General features: G+C 34.4%; 1 protein-coding gene across 1 annotated transcript; it reads left to right on the top strand.

Moving 5' to 3' along the window:
* Window positions 1–229: 229 nt before the first annotated feature.
* On the top strand, window positions 230–25,642 carry LOC149423187 (bifunctional purine biosynthesis protein ATIC). The gene is made up of 11 exons (XM_089632541.1): window positions 230–346; window positions 2,102–2,169; window positions 7,830–8,046; window positions 14,186–14,461; window positions 16,311–16,423; window positions 16,877–17,100; window positions 19,248–19,496; window positions 20,611–20,832; window positions 21,005–21,182; window positions 21,813–21,973; window positions 24,853–25,642. Exons 2-11 carry the CDS (start codon window positions 2,157–2,159, stop codon window positions 24,970–24,972), a joined length of 1,773 nt encoding a protein of 590 aa, XP_089488667.1. The 5' UTR covers window positions 230–346; window positions 2,102–2,156; the 3' UTR covers window positions 24,973–25,642.
* The last annotated feature ends 417 nt before the right edge of the window (window positions 25,643–26,059 follow it).

The raw sequence follows: 26,059 nt of genomic DNA, 5'->3' as shown, positions 1-26,059 counted from the left end.
AAGTAACGTCCGAAAGTAAGGTGACGGTTTACAGCCCAGTCCACTGTGAGACTTTTCTGCGCGGCGGCGGAACGACACGTGGTACCGCCGGCCGCTCCGAAATGTACATGTGGCACAGCCTACCTACGTAAATCTATATCTATGGTCCAATGGTCCAATCACTGCCATCTGTGTCCAATCCGAGAGTGGTTAATTTATGGTCCAATCCATGTCTAATAGTCTAATGTCTATGTCTATGGATATTATGATTGACGACTGACATGTGGTAAATTTGATTTTTTCCGGTTTGATTTTAAGTTTTTGACAAAACTTTTCGTCTAACTCTACCAAACACAGCTAACTTTAGGTAATTACGAAACATGAAATGCAAAAAAAAATGTCATACCACTTAATACTTTTAAATCTGTTCTTATATTGTAATTTTTACTGAATTTGTTGGTAAAACTCTAAATTTTCTACTACGTACCACTAAAAAAACCCTCTAATTATTGTAGTTTTAAATATAAGGGAAAGCTTTAAATTATTTCGTTAATCTTGTCGAATTCCGCTGCACGCTTAATACGCCAAAAAATATAAACAGCACTTGGTTTCAACTCAATTACTTTAAGAAATAACTATTTTTGTGGTGGGAGATGGTAAAAGATGCATTAGTTCCATTTTTCTCATTAAAAGTTTTTTTGAAGGTTAGGAAATACGCACAAATTATTAACATAACCCAAACTAAACCCTAAAAACCTATTTTGTGCATGTTTACTTAAACCGCCAACTTAAATAGTTTTCTCCATTCGATATTGAAATCAAGTGATGTTTTTAAAGAGCCTTTGCATGCAGCGGAATTCGACAAGTTTACCGATTATTTCTGTTAAAATCGTGGAAATAGCAAATAATAGTAATCATAATTTATTCAGAACCAAAACTTTTCGCACGGTTTTCAGACAGTTTGCTGTTTGTTCATTTCTGTCTCTCATTTTGTCTCTTTCACTCAAAGAGAAACGTCTGAACACAAAAGAAAAGAAAAGTGACTAATGAATTCATCAGTGAACTGATCCGTTGACGTTGGATTTCGGCATTCGGCATCTTTCACTCGTGCTCAGAATGAAAGAAATGAAACATCCAAACACGGAATGAACGCTCGTTCATTCTGTTGGACACATATCACGTCGCACGCCAAAAAATGGTATTTAAGTGGAACGATGAGAACACCCTGCTCTTTTTTATAGAATTTTAAGAATTACCAATGCCTCTGGAATCATAAACTTAGCGAATGCAAAGATAGATTGCCACATACTAATTCCATTAAATCTTTAATTAAAGAAATTAACTTAATAGTGACGGAAGAATTGGGTACCCTGTATAAATTTTCTGGGGTTCCAAAACAATTACCGGTAGCAAGATATCTCGGTACAATTTGCAGTGTTATTTGTGCTGGTATACTCTCTCTCATCAAAGTATCTTCTTTCTTTATTGACGGAGCAACAAGTAGTAGCAGTTCTTCAAATTTACTTTTATGCATTCTTATGATGATTAATGCACGATTCAGGATCTTCCTCCGCTAATTCTCTCAGCAAAGTGTTTGAAGCTCTCAACACGTTTCTCCCTAAAATCCATGACCGCACCCACATCGTCAACGTTTTCTTTGCTTTTAAATCAATTCTTCGATCAAATGATCATGAATCAAACTGAATTCCAACGCGCACAAATTCATTCGACGATATCGTGGGAAAGGTTGGTTGAACATTCATTCCATTGTGCAGTGTGAATGCGGAATGAAACAAAAATGAATGTTCAACCGAGTGAACCATCCGATACCCGCTTAAGGAATAATATTTATTCATGAACTTGATAAATTATCTTTTTACAATATTGTGGATACTTCTCTTCTTTCTCGGTACTACGCGATAGACACTATTGAAAATAGAAACCAATATGTTGTTGTTCTGATTTATCTATATAATGTACTGCAGTTCATTTTATATTATCATTATTTGACATTTTGAACTTTAATCATTATAACCCCCCCGCAATTCTAAACAACATGTTTACTATTTTGCACAAACATTATTATATCCTACATTTTATAAAAGTGTTTATTTCATTTCAGTGCTTCATTTCTTGTTGATAACTTACGAAGAACTCACTCCTCATCCTTAGCAACAATGGCCGGCTTAGGTATGTTCACTTGTATTATTTTTTCTGAGTCAAATTTTACTTACGAGTACCATTTTTCGAATGCGCATTTTTTTTGTAACAATACTTTGATTCAGCATTACAATAAGAAACAATTATTTCAGATGTGGAGATGGAAAATAGTGCAATTTAGTAGCTATTTCGTTCAAATCAAAATTAATATTTTACACCTTTAGTATAGTGGCCCACTATATTACCTTTTATTAATAATAAAATAGGTTTCTAGGCTATTTATTTTGTCTTTTTTTATAATTAAACAAACACTAAAAATCTGTTTTTTTATTAATGTTTTTAGGTTCTTAGTTTGGGTTTCTTAAAAAGAAGCATTGTTATTACTAACTATGCATAATGTGTGGTAGTTTAAAAGTAAAAATTTAACCTTTTCTGCTGTTTGAATGGAATTATGTTTCGTCCTATCCAGCTTAATTAATCCTTGGCTACTGTAAATGTTGCTAACAATAACAATATTTAAATATAATGTATTTCTGACTAATAGCCAGAGATGTGCAAAATGGGTACCCAAAACCATTTGAAATGCAAAATGGAAATAGGTCAAAACTTTTCCATTTGAAAATGCAAAATGCAAAATGGTTTTTGGAAAAGCATTTCAAATGCAAAATGCAAAATATGTACCTATTTTCAAAATGCATTGAAAATGCAAAATGGTTTCTCAGGTCAAACAATTAAAATAATTATAGAGTTTAAAAAAATTTGTTATTTAATAATGGACATCAATGTAGAACAAACATATTACATGATGGTAAATCCAAAAACACCACGACTACAGATTACAAAACCACAAAAAAATTGCGCAGTACTAATGTTGCCAACGTAAAAACATAGAAACTGCTATCTAACATTTAATATTACAGCGTCATGGCCCCATGTTCAGTATCTGAATCAGTCTTTTTTGTAATGGTATCACTCGATTGCCAGGGCTCCTACCAGGGAGCAACTTGACAAATGTAAATTATCTCTCATAGCGAGGTTGAGGACCGACTGATATTTGGGGCTTATGAAAAAAAGATGAGTGGAGATAGTAGGAAGAATGTTGCAAAAAAGCATTTAAAATGGAAAATGCATTGAGAAAAGCATTTAAAATGCAAAATGCTAAATGGAAAATACCCATTTTGCATTTTGCATTTCCATTTGAAATGGATTTATTTGAAATAAAGCACATCTCTGCTAATAGCTTATAGCCAATAATATGAATAAGTCAAGCCATTTTTAAGTAAATTTTATTTAAGAATTCAAATTTAATGAATGCCATTTACAGACTAACTGTAAGGGAACATTACTAAATTAGTGCTGTTTCACATATTATATAAAAATAAAATAAAATGTACATTGTGGTAGATACCCTGACGAAAAACCAACATTGTAATAAATTGCACACTAATACAATAAAGACTGAAAGTGATACACATTTACAATCTCCTTCCCGATAGCCTGAAAACGTAGAATAGAATAAGTAAATTTAAGAAAAAGCTGTTCAATCTTAAGATAAGTGAACAGAATTATAATGTTCTTTAATGTAGAGTAATTGTTTATGTTTGTGTAAAATTGTTATTATTTTGTATATTATTATTATATAGCTTATGTTTATATATTTAGTTAGAAAGTGAATTATTAATATTTTTTAACTATAATAAATAATACAAATATATATCACAGTCCAGTTCACGAGAAAGTGAATAAAACCCTTTACAATATTGATTGTGATTAGCACAAGCGTTGCTCGGGGTTATGAGTGATTTGGATTAAAGTTTTGACTTTATGAATATGTGTACCTGAAAACTGGGTACATTTTTGAGGTGGAAATAATATTATCCAACTATTCACTTCCACAACTTACATTCTCCTTACACCCCTTTCTTCATCGTTCATCACATGTCACATTTTACCACACATAAGTATTTGATTTATTTGAGAGTGCCATGTCTTGCTCGGGCGTTCCCAAATAATATTATCCAACTATTCACTTCCACAACTTACATTCTCCTTACACCCCTTTCTTCATCGTTCATCACATGTCACATTTTACCACACATAAGTATTTGATTTATTTGAGAGTGCCATGTCTTGCTCGGGCGTTCCCAAATAATATTATCCAACTATTCACTTCCACAACTTACATTCTCCTTACACCCCTTTCTTCATCGTTCATCACATGTCACATTTTACCACACATAAGTATTTGATTTATTTGAGAGTGCCATGTCTTGCTCGGGCGTTCTTCAAACTCAAATTCTTCTACCATTCACTACTGGATACCATATTGTTACTGTTAAAAAAACTACAATATGTTTTATTTTTATTTTTATTTATTGATTTTATTTTAGTAATTTGTACATTTAAGTTTACAAATGACTAATTAATTGTTACATATAAACATACAGTGGTGCCTCACACAACGAACGCCTCGCACAGCGAATGCTGCACACAACGAACTTCCTTTTCGTTCATTTCACGATTCATACAACGAACTTCGCTTCACACAACGAACTTCGCTTCACACAACGAAGTCGCCCGATCTTCTACGATCACTGCCGATTAATTGCATCCTCCCGCGCAGGCAGTCGTTAGACTCGTTAGTCACTGCGTAGTACGCTTAACTTACGCACGTATCGCAGCAATCGTTCTTCATTACGAATTAAATCGCACACGTATCACGGCAGTCGTCCTTTTAAGATAAACTCAACATTTTTTTTTATATGATGGGTTCTAAAAAAAGCAGGAAGGTGATTTCTCTTTTGCGCACCATCGGCGGAAAATGGATGAAGATGTGCAAGATTCGATTATTTCTTAAAATTAAAAAATGTGTGTTTTTTTCATTATGTTTTTAGATGTATCTAAATAAAAATAATAACAAAAAATTTATCTTTTTTTTATGTCATCTTACCATATTTTATGCTACAGAACGAATTATTTTTTTTAACATGTATTGTTATGGGAAAACGCGTTTCACATAACGAACTTTTCGCATAACGAACTTGCTCCTGGAACGAATTAAGTTCGTTGTGTGAGGCACCACTGTACTATGTTTTTTTTCTTTTTTCTTGCTTGATGTGGCTCCTACACAACATCTTGAATTTTTCAATTGGGGCAGACTTAAGGTTTTCCGGCAGCGCGTTATATTATTTCATCCCTTTATATAATATACTATTCTGGGTATTCGCTTTGTCCTTCTTTGGTAGCCTGATTTCATTGCACGTCCTAGTTTTATGTTTGTGTATGTCCTTGTTGTATTCAATTTTATTCGAAAAATATTTGGGTAGCAGGTTGTTTACTATTTTGTGTAAAAATATCATCGTGTTCAAGGTCAACATCTGTTTCACCGTTAGCCAGTTGACCTGTTGACTTTAATTCAACCCCGTATCTCATTTCAGTGAAGATATATTGCATTGAGCCTTCCTCGGGCGTCACCGACTTCTTATATCATTCAAACCACTCTCTAAACAACCCCGGTACTAATAAGAAAAAACATTGAAATTTTCAGCAAAATCAGTCCAGTAGTTTTTGAGTATATGGGGCACACACATAAGGACATTGATTTTTGTTTATATACATATGAATCAGTTCAAAATAGACTAACTCGGGCTTTATCCTACAGAACCCAATTGTCCACCTTTCCCTTACTGTGCTAAAAAAATACACGCGTTACGGTGCTGTGTAGTCAATACACATCTCAAAATAAGCGATTTAATATCGGAAAAATATGAATATTCATAGCTAATCGATTATGTTTATTATATTTTATATCAAAAGTGATAATAATTGTAATTTATTTGCTGAAAACATGAAAAAACCATCGGCAGATGCTAAAGAAACGTGCGAGGGGTCCACATCTAACGACGGTTCGCGGCCAACTGGCTAGCGGCGCACCTGGCAGCTGGCACAAACACAGCTGTGCGGTCGTAGGTATCGATGGTCTTAATCAAAAACTACAACTGCAGAAGTGTGGATGTCTCATGTTACCGCATAGCAAATTAAAGCGGGACATCAATAGCGTGTCATTTCCTCGCACACTCTTTGCGTATTTAGTATCACACGGTTGATTGTATTGGTGTATTTGTTCCCGATTTAAAAAAAAAACTCTGATTTTTAATTGAATTTGAAAACTACGTAATATATTATTTTTTAATTCAGTGCATAAATGTATAACGGAGGAATACCTAAAATCTGAACCCAGAATTTATTATATTTATAGAGTTACTAAAGTTATTAGAAGCAATGTGTAGTAAATACACACCACAGATGAGGAAAGGATAAGAAACTCCTAGAATATTAAAAACCAATTACATTGATCTCTATAGATACTTTTTACATGTTTAAAAAAAATATATTTTAAACACCACTGTTTTATCCTTACACTATAATACCCACGCTCAGGCTTCGCCTTTGTGGGATTTTTTTGTTACTCTTTCATTCTATATTACTATGTATGTACCTGAATTGTAAATGTATCAAAAATTTTGTTAATAAAAAAAAATAAAAAAATTTCAAATTGGACACATCAAGCTTCGTGACAAAAATTACATGAAATTTCTTTTCAAAATTATAATAAATCACGTAGAATCTTCCCTCTTGGCCAAAATCAATATCATTCACCATCTACTAAGACTATAAGAAACTCCTAGAATATTTCAAATTGGACAAATCAAACTTCGTGACAAAAATGACATGAAATTTCTTTTCAAAATTATAATAAATCACGTAGAATCTTCCCTCTTGGCCAAAATCAATATCAATCACCATCTACTAAGACTATAAAAAACTGCTAGAATATTTCAAATTGGACAAATCAAACTTCGTGACAAAAATGACATGAAATTACTTTTCAAAATTATAATAAATCACATAGAATCTTCCCTCTTGGCCAAAATCAATAGCAATCACCATCTACTAAGAAACCCTGAAACTTTTCATATTCCTTTCCAAAGAACCAATTTAACCTTCTCCCAACCTCTTGTGCGAATGTGCCCACTATAACTCATTTTGGGAAGTGGGTTTGGGTACCACCGCCCCGGGAACCATTTATTGGATAACCAAAACCTCGGCCATATATCACCCCAAGTTGTTCGCTGCGTTCGGTGCCCGGGTTCATCGGGTGAGGTACTGCGCGGCATGCCAGATTGGGAGAGGCTGGTTTGGGGAGACCTTTTGACCTCTCCAAGTGGTCTCTCGACCCATCACTGATCCCTAGATTCTTACCCAACCCTTGTACCTTTTACCTCCCCTTTTATTTCCTCTCCTTCCTTTTCTTCAAAAAGACCCCCCACGCAGCATCCCAAAAGATGACATAGGCCCCGGGGGAAATTATGTTCCTCAGGGCGTCCTGTGTGGGGTTAATATTTGTTTTAAAAAAATCCACTGTAATGGCAAGAAAATTGATATATATGTATATTTATTTAGTGATAGCCCCGGAACTTTTCTATCGATTGCTTGAATCTCTTATAATCAAGTATTTCTACCTCTCTATGTATTCACTTCTCTCTTTCAAAAAGCCTTATTTAATCATTGTTTTGTTTCACTTGGCTCATACTTTATTTTATCTTGTATACATTTATTCCTTATGTTATATATTTGTAATTTTTAATTTAACCCTCTGACTGAAACTAAAAGAAATGATTTGCTTCCAGCATTGTTGAGTGTCTCTAACAAGGCAGAGCTGATTCCTCTGGCGAGGCACCTGGAAAAGTGTGGCCTGAAGCTGGTGGCCAGCGGGGGCACGGCCACCTCCATCAGACAGGCGGGGCTCACCGTTCTCGACGTGTCCGACATCACAGGGGCGCCCGAAATGCTCGGGGGAAGAGTGAAGACCCTGCACCCGGCTGTTCATGCTGGCATCTTATCACGGTAAATTTGGTTTCACAACAAAACAGAAAATTGAAGAAATTAAACCTAATCTAACCTAACCTATTATTTTTATAATATTCTGTTTTATCACTGTTTGTTTTATCCGGTTATCAGTAAATTCATAGTAGTCTCGATCGATCGTTCATTGAATTATCGTTCCTCGAATTATCGTTTTCGAACTCAAAAACTCACAAAAACAGATACCACCGATCAATTCTATATACAATGTTTTACCGCATTAATCATTCAAATTTTTGAATGATTCATTCATTTTTCATTTCATTCATTTTTGTACTACTTTACTCGACTGATCGCTGCTGGCGATAGCTTCTGACACTAGTTGTCATTAGACATTTAAACACGGTGCGTGCCTGCGTTTATGAATGTAGTTTTTTCCATATTCTTGCATCCACTGTTTTCCCGCATTCATAGTTTTTTTCAAAAGGATCCTTCAAAAACGATAGGTAGAGGTTTGTTTAGCTGTAAATTATTTAAGTATAAATAGCAAATTTGTAATTTTAAGGAGAGCAGATAGAACACAAGATCAATTTCTATTAATTAAAGCAAAAGAAGATACCCTTCAATGTCTTGGTCATATTATGAGGAACGATATATACAAGATTACCAAATTGATAATCCAAGATTGATAGAAGACATGATAGAGGAAATCACCGCACTTCATGGCATCTTAACTATATGACTGGTACTAGTGTAGTTCCACACAGTTGTTCCGGGCTGCCTATGTAGTGTAGTAAATTAATACCAAACTAGCAGTTAAAAACCCGCTCCGCGGGTTTTTGCTGCTAGGTCCTGCGGGCGGCACTTCTTCCACGGCACTGATATTAACTGTTATGGTACCTAATATAATTTGCTCATAGGAGACTTGCAGTGCTTAAATATGTGTTACAACGGTCAATGTCTATAAGTTGAATCAATATCGTATAGTTTGTCACAACAATTAAAGATAGTTATAACAAAGTTGACTGAAATAATAGATTATTACATATTGATTAATTGTACCCGTGTTTATGGATAGAAGGAGGGTAATTGTGCGATGAGATTAACAGTCGGTTTAATTAAAAGATGTAAATTTTACTCCAACTGGTGGTAATTCTTTACCTAAAACTGTTACTGTATCTAATAAAGTTTAAAGTTAGAATATATATACACCTTCATCAGGAGAGTAAAAATCTATATATAAAGGTAGATTATTACAATATAGCGCCCCTGAGGTGATATCTCACAAAAGCGGCGCTATACAAACTGTCCAATTAATAAATAAATATAATGTTTACATTTTATTATGTACGTATGCATTGATATACAATGGAAATAGATAAAATAATGTTATCCTATTAAACTTTATTTTATTAAAAAACAAATAACTTTTTTAACATCACTTTATTATATACAAACAATACATGTTTCATGAACGAAGTATACACCGAAGTCAAAAATTAAATATAGATTACAATTGGAAAAAAGAAGTGGAAGGAGGGGGGAGGGGTAAGAGTAGGCTGGGTTTATAAGAATTAGGAATTACAATATGAAAGACCAGTTAAGCGGGAAAATATTTAAAAGAGAGTTTATAAAAAAAAATCTTGTTAATTATATCTACTTTTATAAACATGTTCTCTTATTTCTAAAATTTCGAAATTATTTATTTGTGATGCTTTATATCCTGTGTGAAGTATTTTAAGACCTGAACAAAAAAATTGCATAAAACCATAAAACAATATATTCATAAGACAAATAACATTTAATAACGGTTATTCTAATAAATTGAAAGTTGAAATACTAAATAAAAAAATTAAACATATTCTCTTCAAACGGTATTTTTACCCTATTTCTTAAGATATAAATAAACAATCAGGATTAAAGCATCGCAAATAAATAATTTTTAAATTTTAGAAATTATAAAACATGTCAATATAAAATCAGATATAATTAATAAGCAAAAAAAATTATAAATAATAATGAAAAATGCCATTGCAAAGTTTAAATAAACTTCCAGAAGAAATCTTCTTATGAAACGCTTAATGGTCAAGTAATTTTGCATATTTAACCTTTTCTCTGCGGGAGACGCACGCCTGCGACGCACTGTACATGCCCTGTACGCGGGTGGCACATCTGTGCGACGCAAAGTTTCTTCGGCGTTATGGGTATGAAACATGCTTGAGCACGGTAAAACTTATACTCTTAAAAAATCTCACATCTTTACACTACTGACATCTTACGATATTTATCCATAATACGTATCCTAATCATCGATACAAAGATTTGAAGGGATCTTCCAACTCGGAGCGAAAAATGAATCAGTTTGAATTCTTCCCGCGTCTTTACACACGTTATTGCGCAGGCGCATTTTATAAGATTCTCAAACAGAGACGCTCGCCGTGTAGATTACATTGTTTTATCGAATTATTGTTTGCTTTTTCGTGGATATGAACTTTTTTAATTACAGTGTACATTCATCTGATTTATCATATTTTAAAATAAGTTCAGTTACATAAATTCATTCAAACTATTGAAGAAATATAAAATTTCGTCAGTGTTAGATTATTTTCAAATAAAGATACGTGGTTAAAACTTTTTTTTAGTGAAAAATCAAGTGTAAAGTTGTACAAGTTTGACGTTTTATCAATTTTTGAAAGTATTTTTATTGCCAAAATACAAAATGTCGGGTCGTGGTCTTAATGACGAAGAAATATTTGGTGCTACTTTAGAAATAGATTCAGATTTTGAAATTAGTGACAGTGACGTCGATAATAATTGCGAAGATGCTGAAATACATGAAAGCCATGATTCTGAACCCGAAATGAACATTGAAGAAGGAGAAGAAGTGGTTGAAAATCTGTGGACTGCCGGCCCTTTCGTACCCATTATTTATGAATTCGACGATTTCGCATCAGGTATCAATCCAGATACCAGGTTAACTGAAGACACGCCCGAACTTATGTTTTTTGAACATTTTTTGAATACAGAAATTATGACAAAAATTGTTGATGAAACAAATCAATTTTATCAATATAAAGTTAGGACGATGGATTTTACAGCAAAATCGAGAGTTACAAAATGGGTTGATACAACAGTCTCAGAAATGTACGTTTTTATTGCGTTAACATTTGCCATGACTAGGAACAAACACTTAGCTATCGAGGAACATTGGAGTACGAACCCCATAATCTTTTCACCAATATTTGGAAAGACAATGCCCAGAGACCGTTATCAGATAATATTACAGATGCTCCACTTTAGTGATAGTAATATTCAAACGCCTACTGATAGACTGCATAAAATACGTGTTCTTGTTGACCACACACGAAATATTTTTAAATCAACTATGATGCCCCATGAAAATCTATGTATTGACGAAAGCATCATCGTTTTCAAAGGCCGTCTATTATTCAAGCAATACATTCCATCTAAACGTCACCGATTTGGAATAAAAATGTTTGTGATGTGTGACGTCATGACGGGTTTCATTCTCGATTTTATAATTTATGTTGGTTCTGATACAGAAAAAAATGATACTCAAGGTATTGGTATTTCGGGAGGCGTTGTAACCACCCTTTTGTCAGATTATTTCGGAAAGGGTCATAATTTGTGGTGCGACAACTGGTACACTAGTCCAAATTTATTTAAATATTTACACGAAAAAAAAACTAATGCTTGTGGCACTGTTCGGAAAAACAGGAAAGGCATGGCACCTTTTGTTAAATTGAAGAAAGGGGAAATCCAATCAAAGCACCAATCACCGTTGTTAGCTTTGAAATGGCACGATAGGCGTGAAATCCACATGCTGACCACTCTTCATGATGGTTCTGTTGGACCATCGGGAAAAATAAATAGATCGACAGGAGAGCCCATTTTAAAACCACAATGTGTTCTAGACTATAACAAGAACATGGGTCTAGTAGACAAAGCTGATATGATGCTAAGCAACTTAAGTTGTATGAGGAAGTCACTCAAATGGTACAGGAAAGTTGCATTTCATATAATTGATTTGTATTTATTAAATGCTCACATAATATACCAAACTGTAACATCAAAAAAAGTCAGTTTGGCTGATTTCCAAATGGCTGTGATTGAGCAATTACTAGAGAAATATCACAAAACTTTGCCGAGTATTTTACGTCCCACAACATCAAGAGATTACCCGATGCGTTTATCATCGAAAATTGTTTCCAAACACATGCCCATTAAAGTTCCCCCTTCAGCAAAAAACACAAACCCTCGTCGAAGGTGTCGTGTCTGTGCCACTTCAACACTGAAGCCCAAAGTCAGAAAACTTACTAAATTTATGTGCTTAGAGTGCAATGTGCCGTTATGCGTTGAGAACTGTTTCAAAATTTATCACGATAAAAAAATATATTAAGTGATACATATTTACGGTGACATAATAACAGAAAAATTATTTCATTATTTTTGTAAATTTAAGTGTAGTTATTTTTTATTATATGAACCTTTTTAAGTGTGTCAATATTTCATGTATCCAGTCAAACGCGACATCGCACCCATAAATCAACCACTTACATCGCACCACAGTTGAAGAGCTCTACTCCGGTATGTTTATAAGCATGTGTATCGTTATCTTTGAAATATAAACATGGCCGCCCGGGTATACCGTATCAGATTACGAATATTATATACTTCGAATTTTTATCAAGTCTCATTGATGTTCGGATTGTTTATTTATACTTGAAAAGATAATTCAAGACATAAGCGACGTATTTTTTAAAACAAATTTTAAAATCCATGCGTGATTATTGTTTAAAGTCATAAATTAGATTGATGATAAATAGCCCCGCGTGTGAACGAAGTGATACAAATTAATGACGCATAGAAAAGGTTAAATATTCGCGCCAGTTATTTGGTTAGTTTTTACACCGCCAGATGTGCGCTCTGTGTCGGCCAGCTATTGCCGGCCATATTGAATGAACGCGTGCTTTTTTTGTCAAACGTCAAACGTAATCACGTAATTGTGGATAATTTTCACTGTAATTTAATTAATCCAATGGATTATAAACTTTCTAAAATATATTTTCTTCGATATTATCCAAAAATTATATAAGGAGAAACGATATTTTTGAAGAAATGTCGTATTACATGTGGCGATTCTTTTTCAGTATGAAATCGTGTCTTAATTTTTAATGTCTTATTTTTTTTGTATCCAGTCGCCTGCAAACCGAAATGAACCTTACGGTTGCTTAAAATTGAGGGGCAGATTGGTATTTTTTGCCTGCAGACCCCCAATGCAGAATTTATCCGAATCACATAATATGAATTTGACCAATCAGAGGGCCTACATCGTCCAGACGCTGGGACAATAATACTATCAGATATCTTTTCAAAGAAGGGAAATGTATTGTGGCTTCACATTGTAATTATTTAAAAAAAAATTACTTATTTTAAACTGCTTTATTTTAAGTATTTTGTAAAGTGGATTTATAAAAAGTAATCTTTTATTTAATTAAACATTTTTTTTTGTATATAAGTTGAATTTTATTACTCTTTTAATTTATTTTTTGTATGGCTTGTAATAAAAATTTACACAGAATAATTTTATTACCATCGTAAAAATGTTGCATAGTGAAAGTGTGTCATTTCAGCCAGAAACAGTCCAATGAATCTGATTTCGAAGGCATTTGATTCACTCTGAGTTCGCCAAATATAATGGAATGTGTCCAGATTCACTCTCACTGGTTGCAAACTGTGGAGTGGATCTAAAATTGACACCGGAACCAAACATATTGGTTTACAAAAATATTTTTCAAAATTAAAGTTTATTATCTCGCAGTCAAAAGATACCTTTTGTTAGTCTTTTAATAAAATTAAAAATAATTTCCCTCGGAGCTATGGAGTTAATATTTAAAAAATGATCATTATTACTGAAATGCTCCTGGCTGATTTTAAAATTTGAATGCTTAAAATTATAATATTATTGTTAAGTTCCTTCAGTATTTTAGTTTTTTTCAAGCCATTATCAAATCGTCTGAGTTTGTTGAGAAATAGCATGTTGGTTAGATTAAGATTAGTCCGATTAGTTGATATTCGTCTCAGATTAGTTCTATGTTTGATTATAAAACAATTTTGCATATATTGTTTTTTATTTATGATACATATTTCTTTATTACAGATTAATTCCCTCTGATGCGGCGGATATGAAAAAACAAAACTTTTCTCTAATAAGTGTTGTTGTGTGCAATCTGTATCCGTTTGTTGATACGGTATCCAAGGAGAATGTCACGGTAGAAGACGCCGTGGAAAACATTGACATCGGCGGCGTGACCCTTCTCCGGGCTGCGGCCAAGAATCATGACAGGGTCACCGTGATATGTGACCCTACAGATTACAAAAGAGTGATGGATGAAATGAACTCTTCCACAGATAAACAGACCTCTAAGTCTACCAGGTATGTAATATTATTTAAACTATTTTACTTGTAATGGAAAGTGGTTTTATCATAAGAATTTACAAACACTTTTTCTTGTCATAATTATTTTGACAACTACATTGATCATCTCGTGGGCACCTAAAATAACTTTCTTGCTGCATAGCCCGTTTCATTTTTGTTACAATAATACAAAACACTCTTGGTAAACAAACCAGAAGATTTAAATTGATGACAGAACCTCAACATAGGTTACAGCTTGACACGGATATCTTTGCAGTATAAGAGGAACTAAATATACCATTTTTTTGTTACAGTAGAATCCCGATAATTCATAATTGGTTGTTCTAAATATGTTCATTTGGGTTTCTTCGAAATTATTTGATTATATCGTAAAACCTATGAAAAGTGATGCTCAACACATTATCCTCAAGTTTTGGGCCATGGACTTTGAAAACCTGGTATCTCAATATTTATGATGGCAAAGCCAACAATTGAAAAGTTATCCATTTTTATCAATGATTTTACAATAAATTTTAATATGTTACAATAAATTTTAATATGTTATAATACATTTAATACGTTACAATACATTTAATATGTTACAATACATTTAATATGGCGGCGTGACCCTTATCCGGGCTGCGGCTAAGAATCATGACATGGTCACCGTGATATGTAACCCCACAGATTACAAAAGAGAAAAGACCTCTAAGTCTACTAGGTAATTATGATAAAATGTGGGAAGTTAGAAACACTCTTGTAAATTCTTAAATCAGACATTGTTCATGTATGACAAAGATAGACATTCAAAGAATGTGTGTGTATGAACGAAATAAACGATTGTATTTTCATGTTCAAAGACAGGTGTTTTCGCATTCAAAAGTTGTGTCGAATACTACATACTACATCACGGGTGTGATTGAGATTACAAGATATGCTTACACCAAGTACTATCTTGGTAACAAATTTGGTACGGTGTATGAGCTGACCTAGGGTAAGCAGGTTGTCCTTATTATAATGATGTGATGCAATGTTTACTCTCTTATTTTCTCAAGGCCGACTCGAGTGCCTGGGCGCCTGATTTTGAGTTGTCAAGTGATCAAGTCAATGCCGTGCCATAGTAGAGCAATGACAGTTTGCAAATGGCAGAGATTGTTGTTGATACAATTGTTTTATCGCAAGCATATAATTAAACAGAGGGATAAGACTATTTTAAACAGTGAAGATTATTTAGCGATAGTACTGACTTAATTTGGAAGTTGCGCGTTCAGACCTGAAATCTTGTCGGCCTTGCATTTTCTCTGAAGCACAAAACCTTTGGGCGGGAACCAATTGTATTATTTATAATAATCCATAATAATAAATAATTTCGGCGTACTTCAATTCAATTTTATGCCTTGGCTTTTACTAGTGTTTGTCGAGTAATAAAAACACTTTCTCATCACATATGAGGACATTTTTTCACTTTTTAATGCAAATTGCTTATAGGTCGCACACAACCTTATGCGACGCTTGGCAATTTAGTACTAAAAATACAAAATCAAGATCACTACAATTGACGTGTTTTTTGTTTGCCACTTTGAGAGCTATACAACACGTCTATGTATACGTATTGTAATGTCATTTTTAAATACAAAATTTTTTTTGGTATTACACTCTTATGGTATTAGAGAGAAATTAATATACAAAGAATTTTCCTACAGGAATTAAATTTTTTTCCAGGATGAAAAGTAGCCTATGTCACTTCCCAGTCCCCAACTATCCCAGAGTAAAAAATCACGTCGATCTCTCGCTCCGTTGCGACGTGAGAGAAAGACAAACAAACACACTTTCGCATTTAAAATATAATACATATTGTTTTTTAAAGGCAAGAACTGGCACTCAAAGCTTTCACCCATACTTCCGACTATGATCTGGCCATATCAGACTATTTCCGCAAACAGTTCTCAGCGGGGAAGTCTCAACTCACATTAAGATACGGTAATTTATCACTCCTTACTAACTACTAGCATAAGCTTTTTATTTTTTAAATTATCTTTATTCAGTGCATTGTTTACTAGTCATTCAAAATTTTTCAACATTTTTGTTTTGGTGGTCAATAATAATAAAGTTCACATATCTCTGAACCAATACTATTTTAATTCATGCACTTCGCCTGCTGATTGTCACCTCCACTCCAATTTCCATGGTGGACAAGGCTTCTCCACTCCTCGTGGTTCTGCGCTGCAAGAAGAGCTACAAATTCCGACCTTCGGGACATGTCTATGATATTGATAGGATACACTGTAGGCAGACAGTAGATAGCATATTGTAAATGCCTTGTTCTTCCATAATGGATATATATTATATTAGGGCTATTAATGGAATTTTTCACCCGGCATATAATGCACTTACATAATACAATAATACAATGGTGCAAGTAATTTTTTTTAGGCATGAATCCCCATCAAGCTCCAGCGCAGGTGTTCACCACCAGTGCCCAGCTACCTCTAGTTCCATTGAATGGGTCTCCGGGTTTTATCAATTTATGCGACGCACTAAATGCCTGGCAGCTGGTCAAGGAGTTGAAGACAGCTACTGGTCTGCCGGCCGCCGCTAGTTTCAAGCACGTTTCGCCAGCCGGCGCTGCTGTTGGACTGCCTCTGGATGAAGTTCAGGTACAAAATTGAAGTACATAATATAATACTGTTGTAGTGTAATAATAACTATATAATATTTGAAATGTAGTCTCTGGTCTTATTTGGCAGTTCGATTGTAATATGTATTATAATGGTGTATTTTCACTGTTCTCAATATTAAATTCACCTGTTCAAGAATGTCCTCTACAACAAAGGTGTACGCGTGGCGCGGAAGACAATATACATTTATGTATAGATTTGTAATAAGGCGATGCCATACGTAGTAATGCAAAATCATGTGTTTTTGGTTTGAAAATTTTTTCGCCTAGAGATGTTTCAGATGCTTAAATTAAATACTGCAAGTAGAATACATCTTTGCCTTTGAAATAATCGAGAATTTTTTAGATAAGTCTTTTTATAAATCCAGAAAAAAATAATGTATAGGCCTATGAAAACTGCTTTAAAGTTCAAAATCTCCTACTTACGAAACCATTTTCAGTTATGATTTTATTATATAATGTGGCAAATTAAGTTATTTATAAAATGATCGGAAAAAAATTAAATATTTATACCTGAACATCCACAAAATAAAATAAAAGGCACTTTTTGGCCATGTTTTTTTCTTGCATAAATCAAAACAGGCGGATGGTGTTAAGCGGGAATTTAAACCTTATCGCCATCTAAGTAAGGGTTGTTATTGATAGTGGCTCGATTAAAAATATTACACGACGTAGTGGATCGCCTTAAACCATGCTTAGTTGAAATAAAAAAAGACTTCAAAGCTCAATTAAAGATGGAAATGATATTGTAAACTGAAAATCTTTGCATTGACTGGAATTGACTGGTATATTTGTATTCCAGACAGAGTTTGGAGAGTTTTTAGTGGGACATACAAAGAGATTTTCTGTGATTAAAAAAATATTCCCTGCATAATACATCCATCCAAGATAGTTTCTTACTGTTTTCAAAATAACAATTGTTTGTTTTTATTCAAACGATCTACAGCTCAGCATGCTAAATCTGGGTGGTTTTTAATCAATTTTTATTGATTTTCTGTTTTCTATGAGTACCTATGATGGTCAAAATTTAGTAATATAAAAATCTAAAATCTCCAAAATAATGTCAGAAATGAAAAAAATTCAGGTGCCCCCATATTATTTACTGTCTATAATCTATCAACTAAAATTTTATATATTTCTTGAAGGTTATAAGTACCATGTCATCTCCACTTAGTCGATAGATAGTCTCGGTATCAATTACCCTGGTGAAAGACATCTACATATTCAGAATCAAAACATCGCTTGAAATGGCTTTAGTCATGTTTGGCGACCAGATCTGAAGAGCCAGGTACTTCACTCCCTACTGCCTCACATCATAGCCCAATAAGGTCTTCTCCTTCAGTGAAATTTCATGTTTTTTATAAAAAAATGTATCATGGTAATTAGAGCATGATTTGATAATTTTTTGATATATGAAGTATAAGCTGGCAAAATGTTGATGTTTGCGGCTGGCAAAAAACTTGTGACATCACGATACATACACAGCAGTACTGCAGCACTGCTATTCGAATGAGGAGTTATTGAATCGTGTCTCGTGAAATGTCAAGAGACACCCTTTCTTGCATTTTACCCAAGTTCACTTTAAAGCCCATAACTTTGTCATTTTTCGAGATATCGGAAAACTAATTTAGCTTTCTATATGTGTATTGTAGATATTTAATGACACCATTTATAGAATTAAGCTTAATCTATACCAGCACATTGTTGAATCCTATAAATTATAGTAGCGCTGGCAATGTAGTTTTAGTGATTTGTCTTATATGTAGTATTGTTCTAGTTTATATTTTATGTTACCACTATGTTTTACTAATACTGTTTCATATTAAGTTTTATTTTTTTTAAAATTATTATTTCATTATATTGTTATTATACTTTTACCTACTTTATAATGGATTACATCTACATACTGTTATTATTTCTTATATAATACAGATATTCGTCTATGTACACTGCATCATGTATCACTTTTATGTAAAAGCCAAAGATATTAGAAGAACGAGATGTGCTATGAGCAGTTCATACTGTGTGGAATTGTTGTGCCCAGTGTCGCCGGTTTTGTTCACCAATACTACTGCACACCTTCGCCTTTTTAGGCGTATAAATAAATAAATTTTGTAAATGTTCCAGGCATCCCTGTGCATGGTGTCTGATCTCCGCGATCAGCTGTCTCCCCTGGCAGCTGCCTACGCCCGGGCCCGTGGTGCCGACCGTATGAGCTCCTTTGGGGACTTTGTGGCACTATCCGACCCGTGCGATGAAGTGACGGCCAGGATTCTGTCGCGGGAGGTGTCCGACGGGGTCATTGCGCCCTCCTACTCACCCGAGGCGCTCGCCATCCTCATGAAGAAGAAGGGCGGGAAGTATTGTGTCTTGCAGGTTAGACCATAATGGATTTCTGATACCAACCCTGATGTATGGCAGTAAGGCAAGGAACTGGCAGAAAGATGAAAATATATAAGATTGAATTCTATAGAAATGAAATCCCATGTGTGGTAAAACCGAGTGTATGAAATGTGGATATTCGGAAAGAGTACAAGGCTGATGTAAGCGTGATGAATAACATTAAGAAAGGGACGGTTAGACAGTTTGGGCACATGGAGCGGATGAATGAAGAAAGGAGTGTATATATATATATTTTTTTTTACATTAACTCTCAAGAGGTCCCGAGGAAAATAATTTCTCCCAGGACCTATGTCATCTTTAGGGATGCTGCGTGAAGGGTCTTTTTGAGGAGAGAAAGGAGTGAACATGGGTCTCAAAGAGACGCATGTTGTAGCAGAGAGAAAACAGAAACACAGAGGCCGACAAATCGTTCCACAACCGAGCTGTTGAACTCAAGAACGTATGTCGTGAGTGTGAATGTTAAAAGAAGTCGGGGACGCCCGTGGAATCATGGCATGATCAACTAAATCAAATATTTGAATCGCGCTATGTCATGAGTCCGAATAACAGAAGAGCATGTATGATATGATGTACGAATGTAAATGAAGCCAGGAGTGCTTGCCAAGACTGAGTTGTGTGGCGGTACATCTTCTCTGCCTACCCTTGCAGGGAAACAACATAATGGTTAGGTAGTTAGTTGTAATGCTCTATGATCTAAGCCTCAAATCTTTAGAACTAGAGGTATCATGCCCTTGAACTGTGTGAAGTACTCTAGAGCCTTGATAAGGACTTTTGGTTTCAGGAGTGTTTGTAATGTGAAGAGCCTTGAGTACAGCTTTGGTATAAACAGATTTTTTTTAAAACAGAATTCTTAGTTTACATAATATTCACTTATTATTCATAACATAATCTGGTTTGGTATGGAATTGCTCTTCGTTTCATATTGACTGCCGTGTGGCAGTATTTAATTTTAAATTTTATTATAGGGTTTGATCGCTTGCCAGTTTAAGTTTTAATACAAAGTGAATGGAGAAAGAAGTTGAAGACGCCCCAGGTAGACCCGACATGATCAATGAAATCCAATGCTTGAGTTTAATTAACTTTCCAGATGGACGAGACATACGTGCCAACAGCCATCGAGCGCAAGACTCTATTTGGCCTAACTCTGGAGCAGAAGCGCAATGATGCAGTTATCGATGCATCGCTGTTTAGCAAAGTGGTTACAAAGAACAAGTCCCTCCCGGCTTCTGCAGTCCGGGACCTTATCATTGCTACCATCGCCCTCAAGTATACTCAGAGCAACTCTGTCTGCTTTGCCAAGGATGGACAGGTAACAGATAGACTATTATTTATTCATATGCGTTAATTTTTAGTACATTTTTTTAATTTATTTAAAATCATGCTTTTCTGAAAATCTAGTATTCAAACAAACTAACAAACCCATAATATTATCAACTAAATATTTATAGTTAATAATTTGTGCCCCTCTTTTATATATTCAGGTGATCGGCATTGGTGCTGGACAGCAATCCCGTATCCACTGCACGAGGCTGGCAGGATCAAAGGCAGCCAACTGGTGGCTGCGTCAGCACAAGAACGTGCAGGGCATGAAGTTCAAGCAGGGCGTCATGCGCGCCAACCAGTCTAACGCCATCGATAACTACGTTAGCGGTACCGTCGGTATGTCACAATCTTACATGTATTTGACTTTCTCTTGGATCTGAAACTGCAACGGTAGGAACTAAATATTCTCATTTCGAAATCCAACACTTAAGTTGATTTTGAGGTCTGGGGTTATACTCTATCATCTTACGTTTAACACCGATAGTATCAATTGGATTGATTTTATCAACCCCTGGTTTGTGGTTTGGTCGAATTTGAGTTTCAATGAAAGTATTTAGATAACCTGCAAAACTAGAATTCAGGTTCTAGAAATTAGGAACTACTTTCTTAGTTATGATTGGTTCAGTGGCTAGTGAAGTGGAGCATTCCTGTTGTGTAGAAAATACATGGTACCGCATTCCTAGGGCTAATATTTACACAGCTTTATTAACATTATTTCATATTATCAAGCGAAAAATAAGGAACAACAATGTGTTTTCCTGCCTTCTTTTTGATAATGGGTAATTCAAAGCTCCATAGCTCGTAATGGAAATGATGTTGCGAAATAGCATTTTTCTCAAAATTTCAGACGGTGAAAATTTCACAATTCCATTGTTTTTTCTACTTGGAAAAATAGATTTCTGCTTTGCAGTTGGGATGCTTTGTTGCCATTATCAGAAGAATTAATAAAATTGAATAATTGTTTAGGTTCCGACATGCCGCTGGCAGACTGGGAGGCCATGTACGAGACTCCCCCGCCCATGCTGACAGAGCAGGAGAAGACAGAATGGCTCGCCAAGCTGGACAAAGTGGCTCTGGCCTCCGATGCCTTCTTTCCGTTCAGGGACAACATTGACAGGGCTGTTCAGGTAGGTTAAATGACAAAACAGAAGTAGGTTAAATGAAAAATAATGGATAAAAAAACCTTACAAAAATAATCTTATCTAACCTAACCTAAAGTAACTAACCCTACCCAACCTAACCAATTTTTTTTATAGTGTACTATTTTGTCACTGATCTGTTGTATTTGGTCACCGTTGGAGTTTATCTATCTATACATTAGATCTATCCAACCTTATCAGTCTGAAGAGAAGCACTCCTAACCTAACGTCACTAAAATTCAGATCAACGAGAATCTTTTCTAATCTTACCTTATCTAACCTTTCCTATCTCATAAGTGTATGTATTATTAATCCTCTCACCACCAATGGTTTTGTGTATTTTGGGGTGTTTAGCCGTGATGTTGTACCTCCTTCTTTTTGATTGAGCTTCTACCTCCTGCTTCTTGAGATAACGTTTCAGATGGCCTATCAAGCCTACATACAGCCTATCAATTAGGGCAGATGTATATCGGGGGGTTAATACTGGAAGTGCCTATGTCAGTTTTTGGAAATTTAATTTAGGTACCGAAAAGTACTCTAAAACATTGTTTATTTGAATGGAATGAATACTTTTTTCAGGTTTTCTATTAATGATTATTAGATTGCTGAAATTTTAGCCTGACTAATATAGTTAAAGTATTGTTTCAGCGTTTATTACACCAAGAAATCAATAAACAATATTAATTCCTGAGTGATCCACAAATTTGACATCGGCACTTCTACCATTAAGCCCCAGATATAATGCTTGACATTTACAAAGTATAGTTAGTATTCTTGTTGCAACTGCTCTTGCTTTGTTATGACAATATGTAAGCAAAATCTTTTGATTTATTTTTTGGAATAACTTCATCCTAGGCTTTCAGAAAATTCATCCTAGACTTGCAGAAAAGTCAATAGATGTTGCACATTAAAATTGCATTTAGTTGTCATAATTTCATGAATAGTGCACTGAATCCGGCAAAACAAATACCATTTACAATTAGTATCCTCCCATATAGCACCATTCTGATCGAAGTGTGTGAACTTTGTCAAAAATCAACAAACCTGCTTAAGGCGATGCACTACGTCGATTAATATTTTAAATTGAGCCGCTATCAATAACAACCCTTACGTAGATGGCGATAAGGTTTAAATTCCCGCTTAACACCATCCTCCTGTTTTGATTTATGCAAGAAAAAAACATGGCCAAAAAGTGCCTTTTATTTTATTTTGTGGATGTTCAGGCATAAATATTTATTTTTTTTTCGATCATTTTATAAATAACTTAATTTGCCACATTATACAATAAAATCATAACCGAAAATGGGTTCGTGAGTAGGAGATTTTGAACTTTAAAGGAGTTTTCATAGGCCTTTACATTTTTTTTTTCTGGGCTTATAAAAAGACTTATCTAAAAAATACTCGATTATTTCAAAGGCCAAGATGTATTCTACTCGCAGTATTTAATTAAAGCATCTGAAACATTTCTAGGAGACCAAATTTTCAAACCAAAAACACATGATTTTGCATTACTACGTATGGCATCGCCTTAAAAATTAACTGCGGTCGTTGACAATTTTAAAACATCGTAATGACAGTATTTTGGTTTTGCAATAAAAAAGAAATATATTCCTCGATTAAAATCATCGAAAAACATGTAATATTATGATATGTGTGCTTATGACCTGTGCATGGATTTATGTGCTAAGCTCGACATTCCAACCAAGCCGAGCTTAAAAGCAACTAATATACCAGGCCTTAGTGGAGAAAGTTGTTTGAATTTAACGAAGGAATATCTATATCATAACATTGATAAATCCACAGTATCCGATTTGAAAGGTAAAAAGAATAAAATATTCGACTATGTAGCATCTATGTTGAAAGTTTCTGGAAAACATCAAACTCTCAAATGTTCTGAAAATCCAACTGTTCCTTTAGATTCCGGTAATCAACAAAATTTCTTAAACTGAATAGGTACTTAGTCTCAGTTTTTAATATTTTTATTATTTTTTTTATTTGTAATTTTTTTTTTTTTTTAATTTGATTTTAGAGCCTGTCCTAAACTATACTGATAAAATAAAAGTTGACAGGAAATAATATTAGAAAATGGGTTGTTATCATCAATTTCATCATTGTTATATTTTCAATAAGTATCCCTTAACCCCTCCGACTTTTCGCGAACTTGAAGCTAAAATGTCTTTATCGAAATGTCAATTTCACGAAAACGTTGTGTTATTACCGCCTCACAATCAAAGCTCTATAAATGAAACATTACTGAACGGAGCCGAATAGTAAAAACTGTTTTAGAAAGGTTACAAAATAGGCTTTCAAATTGTTGTATCATAAATAAATATTAACATTTGTAAATATTTAAATTTAGAATGGAAACATGAAAAAATTGTAAAAATGACTCACCTGTAATGTTTTATGTAAAAACGATACTAAAATCACGGATAATGTAAAAAAAAAACACTTATTTCATCGTACAAATGTACAATAAACAATTCTGTCACTTCACTTTTTGACCATTTCATCCAAAATATATTTTTAAAAAAATAATTAAACTTGCGAGGCGGGTCGGCACGTCAAACGGCTTTCTTGGCGTCGTTTTACGATTTGGCGGGTAAAATTTGCTTCCACTGAGTAGGTCTTTTTACGGGTTTCTATGGATAACTTTGAATAGAGATGTGAAGCTTCATTCAATACGAATATTCTACTTTTTGTTTTAGGGATGTCACTAGAAGAATAACGGAGTTATGACGATTTTTGTGGAAACACACGCGTTGACGTATAAACACGCTTATTGTACTTGACTGCTATCGTTATTTTATCGTGTATATCTGCTTACGTTGCTGACCGGTTAATATAATTTATTGAAATTCTTATAGTACGGGGTCCAGTACATCGGAAGTCCATCAGGATCAACCAACGATGAAGCAGTTGTCAAGGCTTGTGATGAACACAACATCACAATGGCTCACACCACACTTCGGTTGTTCCACCACTAACGGCTTGATTTTACATCATCAGGGATGTAGGTTTCATCAAGAATATATCGTTGTATTAAAAATAACCTTGCATGAAACTGTTCACTTTATTTACTTTACATTTATTCTACTCCTTTTTAATTTATCACTATGTACAATAAGTATTGTTGCTCAGGGCGAATTTCAAAGTGCCACTACCAGGATATATAATTGCCTGGCAAGCACATTGTTTCCACTTTACACCTTTTCACAGATTTAGTTTAATTTTTTCCTTTCAAATATAATGTAGTAACGTGGAAAACAACAAAGAATGGATGCAAAATGTGAAGTCAATAATAAGGGGCCGTTCAAGTATTACGTAAGCAGATTTATTACAATTATTTACCCCCTCTTCCCCCTTGTCACCAAAAGTAAGCAAAGCTCTTACCCCCCCCCCTCCCATGCTTACGTAAAAATTGGTACCTATATGCATTTTTCTGTTGATGTATTCTGTTTTATAAAATTTTTGTTCATACAAATTGGTACCTATATGCATTGTTCTGTTAATGTATGCGAGTACCTAAACATATTAATTATTTGTGGGAATCCCCGAATATGTATTCGGTTTTCAAACATAGACAATGTGTGGGTTGCCAATGTGTAAAAAAAAAATAACTACTGCTGAGCAGTGCTGACGTAATCACTATCTCAACCCCCCGACCCCCCCATGTCATCAAAAATAAGCAAAGCAAAGACCCCCCTGCCCCCCCTATAGTGCTTACATAATACTTGAACGGCCCTTAAGAAGCTCAAATTTATATTATAATATGTACATTTACTAAAATACTATCAATAATAAGGAACTCCGGTTAAAAATATTATACAAAAATGAGGATTCTGAATAATATATAAGTTTTATTATATATAATTATATTTACATAGAATTAATAAATAATTACATAAAAATGATTAAAACCACTCCCTGTTATTGGTCGGCGAGGTTTTGACAAAACTAGGCTGCTGACTCGCGCGTTGGTTCGCCATGTGCATTGAATGAGGGAAATTTTGCGTGATTTCTTGCAGCTTGGACACATGGGTCACCACAATTATTGTTTCAAAAGTATTAATG

Source organism: Hesperophylax consimilis, chromosome 6 (genome assembly GCF_061612785.1).
Source record: "Hesperophylax consimilis isolate HC1 chromosome 6, BYU_Hcon_1.0, whole genome shotgun sequence".
In the NCBI taxonomy this organism is placed as follows: Eukaryota; Metazoa; Arthropoda; class Insecta; order Trichoptera; family Limnephilidae; genus Hesperophylax; species Hesperophylax consimilis.
The sequence above is the reverse complement of the archived record's forward strand: the minus strand, read 5'-3'. Positions and strand labels throughout refer to the sequence as shown.